Below are 6000 nucleotides of genomic sequence, written 5' to 3'. Positions count from 1 at the left end.
TCTTCTTCCTTCAAGCAACAAAGGCAGACGTTAACTAAGAACATCCCCCTTTTCCTCAAATTGTCCACCACCAGAACCTTCTTCTTGCCAACAACCAACCAACCAAAGCAGCTATCTTTGGGGGGGGAATACTTCCAAATATGCTTGAACATGTAATCATCATCTGAGACCGGAATATCCAGCTGATTGTAAAACGATTTTACTAAAAACTAGCTAGATTTATCCATCCTCCAAATCAGGCTGTCTTCTGGTAAGTGGTTTGGCGTAGATTTATAGATGCAATCAAGAATATCCACATACTCTCCCAATCTTGAAGGTTCCTCCTCCACTCCAAATTCCATTCTAATTTCCGTGCAGAAACAGTATAGCAGACAGCTACAGAAATAGCTTGATTTGGAGCGAAAAGAAATATGTTCGGAAATTCTTCTTTCAAAGGCACATCACCCACCCATCTATCTTCCTTGATTTGGAGCAAGAAGAAAGGTATCGGTTTTGGCTTGGGCATGATTTTCAAGCCTGCAAAACAAATTGAAAATGCCTGCAAAACCAGATCCACAGGTAACCGCGTCTATACCTGTTTATGGCTGGAACTGGCCATGCGTGTGCAAGCGTCTTTGAGTGTGGTTTGCTGCATGCGTATACAGGTGCATGTCCCCATGTGTGCTTATGCGCGTGCACTTGCGTGGGTGGGTGTGCCTCTACACACGAGTGAAAACCAGGCTCAAACCCACTTGTGCAAACCAAGCAATCAAGGACACCGCTGTAACTTTAAATCCCAGAAAACAAATAGCTGGGCTCAAGCGGACCAAACATGGCTGGGACCCAACCCAATCAATTGACAACCCTAATCATCTGACTAGGAACCAATTTAGAACAGAAGAGAAGACAGGTACAGACGCTCAGGGGTATTTTGGTCATCAAGCAAAACACTAGGGAGTCGGCCAAGTACATGCAAATACAAATTAAAATAAATAAATGACTGGGTCAAAATCAGTGGCTAATTACGACAAGATTACATGGAAAATCAACTCAAAAGAGACGCAAACAATGTAGCTCTGCAGCGACTAACACAACCCTCGAGGAAGTGTGCTTTCCAGTGAAACACCAAGTGCAGTTGGCTCGTTCTCACCAAAGTAAATGGCAACATTCCCATGCCTACAGAATTCACTAGTACATTTGCCATTTAATGGTCAGTGGTTTCATGTTTTTTTATCTGTCGGTATGTCTCTTGTAAATGCCAGTTGAGAGGCCAAGGCAAGATGGTCACTCCCCCATTTCTGCAGGACAAAAATCAGAAGATACAACCAGATAAGATGCAACCCTAGATCGAATTGGCATTTCGGAGATGAAGTTACATTGGGATTTTATGCATGCAATATAGATTCATAGGCACCAAGTAAACAATGAGAGCAATTCATGATTCAACTTGATTCCTATATGATGAAAAAAACTTGCATGGATTTTGCAATATACAAAAGAAATGGAATGGCATAGGGGACATGATTCATATGCCTATGTTTCTTTAATACATATACCTGTTTTCTACTTTTGGTACTAGATTAGTATAAAAGTGTACTACACTAGTACAAAAAGTATAAGAAGGGTGGATGTTAATTAGACAGTTTCCATGGCAAGGCGTTTCATGGTCGCTACTCACTAAGGGCCTGTTTGGATTCATGTATTGTATTGTACTGTACTGTATTCGGGTACTGTTCATGTATACAATGGACGGTTTTCAAAATACATATAAATCATTCAGATACAAATCAATGTTTGGATTGGAGGTATTATGGAGAATAGTATACAATATCTTATACAGATCAACGTTTGGATAGGAGGTATTATGTGTGCGTACTGTACAACCGTACGGATTGGCTACACCCCCTGACACCGGCCAATGGCTGGTGGTCGTTGCTATGTGGGCCCCACCATGATGTATGTATTTCATCCATGCCATCCATATGTTTTTACACATCATTTTACGGTCTGAATCCAAAAATGAGATATATCCAAATCTCAAGTGGACCACATTACAGGAAACAGTGTTGAATGAGCGTCGACCATTAAAAACATTTTGGGGGCCATTATGTTTTGGATCAAGCTCATATTTGTTTTTTCTCTTCATCTGGATCTGTATGACCTAATCAACGGATTGGATGTATAGTGGGCCATAGGAGGATTTTAATGGTTGATATCCAATCACTATTGTTTTCATGTGGTGTGATCCACCTAATATTTATGTCCCTCTCATTTTTGGGATCAAGCAATAAAATGATATGAAAACAAGAATGAACGGAATGGATGAAACACATACGTCATGGTGGGGCCCTAACTCTGACGGTCATCAGTCACGAATTCTCGAGAATGAGAATACAATGCAGTGCAATCATTCGGCTGTAATGACGGCATGCCTGAAATCTGACAAAACAATACCGCGTTTTCGAATTTTTGGAAACGAACTGAAATCGCGCGCATGGTATACCGTCTGTTATACGCTCCAATCCAAATGCTATTTAATTGGAATATTCGGGAATATTCACTTATATACGATACACCGCCCTCTTATACGCGAATCCAAACAAGCCCTAAGGTTCCGTAGTTCTATCTTGTGGAAAGGAGGGCGATGAAATTCCGGAGTACGAACAGCTGTGGTGTTGACCGTGGCTGTCCAGGCCTAGCCCAACAAGGGCCGGGTGCCTGGCCTACGCTTGTCTCTTGGCCCAGTCATAATTGAACAGGGGATTGTCATTTTAGCCCTACAAAGCTTCAGATAAGTTCTATGAAAAACGAGAAGAAGACGAGGAGAAATAAGAAAGCATGATTCCTTTTCCCATGAGTATGCAAAACATGATATTCATATTTTTGCATTAAAGCAGACAAACTTTTTCAGCTGGCTATTTAACTGACAGTTTGATGCAGGACATAAAAATTAAATATGATATGCAAGATTTCAGGGTTTAGATTATATTAATTCAGAAACAATCACGAAAATTCCACATCCCACATAAAGTCAAGCATTCAACAAGGGGAATCCACAAGGGTCCAAGCTTACACATGTTAGGGCTGGATCAATTCAAAATTACAAACCAAACAATGCTCAAATGAGAATAGATTCATCCACACATGCAAAGGATTATTCCCCAATCCAAGGGATTCACATGTTTCAATTCGGGAAAACCTAGGGTTGTAAAAGTGGAATAGAAGTTGGGATTTAGGATTCTCCAGGGTAAGGTTAGGGAAATAAGGCGAGAGAAGAGTGAAATAAAGGAGAGAGACGAACCCGAGATGTTCCACACATGTGGACAACGGCTGGTTCCAGACGCACGTGCGTGGGATCCTGCCCGCACGTGTGTGGGGCGCACGAACCCAAAAAGGGAAAGCTTGGGTTGGTCGGCCAGGGGTGGGCCACCCACACACCAAATCTCAGGCCGATCGAACATCTGGTCTGTGCACGGTGCTCCGCCGAAGTTTCAGCCTCCTGCAAGGCCTGATTCTGCATATCTGTTGTAGATGAAGGATTGGCTGCAAAAGGGGGTGGATTTAGAGAGTGGATGGCTGTGGGAGATGATGAATATAGAGGGTGGGAGGTGGGAGCGATTTGGGATGGGTGTGGCTTCGTACCACGGTAGTTAGCCCTTCGAAAAAAGGAGGGTTTCGCACCCAATTAGATTTCCTCAACTCAGAGAATTAGAGAAGCAAGAAAATGCAGAATTTTATTTATAATCTTCAATGAGAAAAAACTACAAGGGATTGCCTATTTATAAGAAAACCCTATACCCAAAAAGCCGCACTATGAGCGCACACTACTACTTAGAGACGAAGTAACAAAAATAACAACTAATCAAAGTAATCTAAACCGTTCATAATGTTCCTAATAACAATAATAAGCAAAACTCAAAGTCCTAGATCATCTAGGGTAGTGGGTCACGATCATGAGATCCAATGATGGGATCCACATGATGATCGGGTCCACTCCAAGGAACCATAGCACAGCTCTCTAACTAGGAAGCCTTCTATGGATGTCGTAATCGATTCAGATCAATGGTGGGGCCCTCCTCCTTGCGTAAGTGCATAGGGGGCGTGCATGTGCGCGAGATGTCCCCATCAACTAGACATGAAAATTAAATATGATATGCAAGATTTCAGGCTTTAGATCATACTAATTTAGAAAAAATCACAAAAATTTCACGTCCCGCATAAAGTCAAGCATTCAACAAGGGGAATCTACAAGGGTCCAAGCCTACACATGTTAGGGCTGGATCAATTAAAAATTATTGACCAAACAATGCTCAAAGGAAAGCATATTCAGACACACATGCAAAGGATTATTCCCCAATCCAAGGGATTCACGTGTTTCAATTTGGGAAAACCTAAGGTTGTAAAAGTGGAATAAAACATGGGAATTAGGATTCTCTAGGGTTCAAGTAAGAGAAATAAGGCGAGAGAGGAGTGAAATAGAGGAGAGAGACAAATCTGAGATGTTCCACACGTGTGGACAGTGGCTGGGTCTAGACGCACGTGCGTGGGATCTTGCCCGCATGTGTGTGGGGCCCACGAACCCAAAAAGGGAAAACTTGGGTCTAGTTAGCCAGGGGTGGGCCACCCACACCAAATCTCAGGCCGATCGAACGTGCAGTCTGTGCACGGTGCTTTGCCGAAGTTTCAGCCCTCCTGCAGGGCTTGATTCTGCAAATCTGCTGTAGAGGAAGGATTGGCTGCAAAAGGGGGTGGATTTGGAAAGTAGATGGCTGTGGGAGATGATGAATATAGATGGTAGGAGGTGGGGGAGATTTGGGATAGGTGTGGCTTCGCACCACGATAGTTAGCCCTTCGAAGAAGGGAGGGTTTCGCACCCAATTAGATTTCCTCAACTCAGAGAATTAGAGAAGTAGGAAAACGCAAAATTTTATTCATAATCTTAAATAAGAAAAAACCTATAAGGGATTGCCTATTTATAAGAAAACCCTATACCCCAAAAGCCACGTCATGTGCGCGCACTATTACTTAGAGACGAAGTAACAAAAATAACAACTAATCCAAGCAATCTAAACCGTTCATGATGTTCCTAATAATGATAATGTCACGTCCCAAACTCGAAAACCGGGCTCACAAAATTCCCGATCGTCAAATCCGGCGCCGATAGCCTCCATAGTGCCCCAATCTCGGCTCCTGACACTCATACACCAGGTTCCGATCCGGGGATCCTACAAGGAAGATTTTCAATATAAATTTTGTTTCACAATAAGCATAACCATAGCATAACCCACGAACAATAACTGCAAGAACACCATCAGAAAATCCACTATGAAAAAAACTTTTGAGTACAAGGTGCATAAAGGGAAATACAATGATGATAACCAAAAACTCCTGAAGCTCTGCTGCATGCTCCTACTCCTAGTCAGCTACGGCTTAGCGTCACCTGAACGCATCAATCGTGCATAAGCTTATAGAAAGCTTAGAGGATGATGAAAGTGCATGCGCAATATGAGCGTGCTCAAAATGCAGTATCAGAGTAATGCGGAATATACTGGTGAATCCATGAATGCTAACAATCGTACCAAAGCTATGCGATGCGAGCCATGGATGCTATCGGCCACGCCAAGGCCATGCGATGCGAAATGCAACTCAAGCATACCAATCCTCAACGGAATCCACATGATCATATAACTCATCATTGGGATATCACCGAGGTCTATTACACTCTACGCCAGCTTGTCACCCCAATCCAAGCACACAACTAGGTAAGTGGAAGAGACCTCACTATCCGCCTGCAAATATCGGGCCTGACTCCTCGATAGCGGACCCATTCCTCAAGCTGGTCAAACACAACCTAAATATTGCTCCCCTCACTCAGGCGGGTAAGGTCACACCCCCTTCTAACCGACCACGACACAGTGGGAGACGCGGCCTCCTGGTATTCGGCCCTCATGGGCTCATACATCCACTCGGTCTAGGCATTAGAGCATCCTCCATGGTACCATAAGGGTTTGGGGACTTTCA

The 6000-nt window shown here is 43.2% G+C and overlaps 1 protein-coding gene across 4 annotated transcripts in view; it reads right to left on the bottom strand.

Moving 5' to 3' along the window:
• Positions 1-888: 888 nt before the first annotated feature.
• The window catches only part of LOC131223268 (carbon catabolite repressor protein 4 homolog 6), a 44896-nt gene continuing 39784 nt past the window's right edge, over positions 889-6000 (bottom strand). For 3 of the 4 annotated variants that reach the window (XM_058218614.1, XM_058218616.1, XM_058218617.1), the window contains one exon: positions 889-1277. In XM_058218614.1, coding sequence (XP_058074597.1) covers positions 1200-1277 — 78 coding nt within the window. In that variant the 3' untranslated portion in view covers positions 889-1199. Of the gene's footprint in view, positions 1278-2593; positions 2778-6000 lie in introns of those variants that run through there. The other variant, XM_058218615.1, reaches the window with a different exon arrangement.

This window comes from Magnolia sinica, chromosome 13 (genome assembly GCF_029962835.1).
Source record: "Magnolia sinica isolate HGM2019 chromosome 13, MsV1, whole genome shotgun sequence".
NCBI lineage: Eukaryota > Viridiplantae > Streptophyta > Magnoliopsida > Magnoliales > Magnoliaceae > Magnolia > Magnolia sinica.
This window is presented reverse-complemented; position numbering and strand designations above follow the sequence as displayed.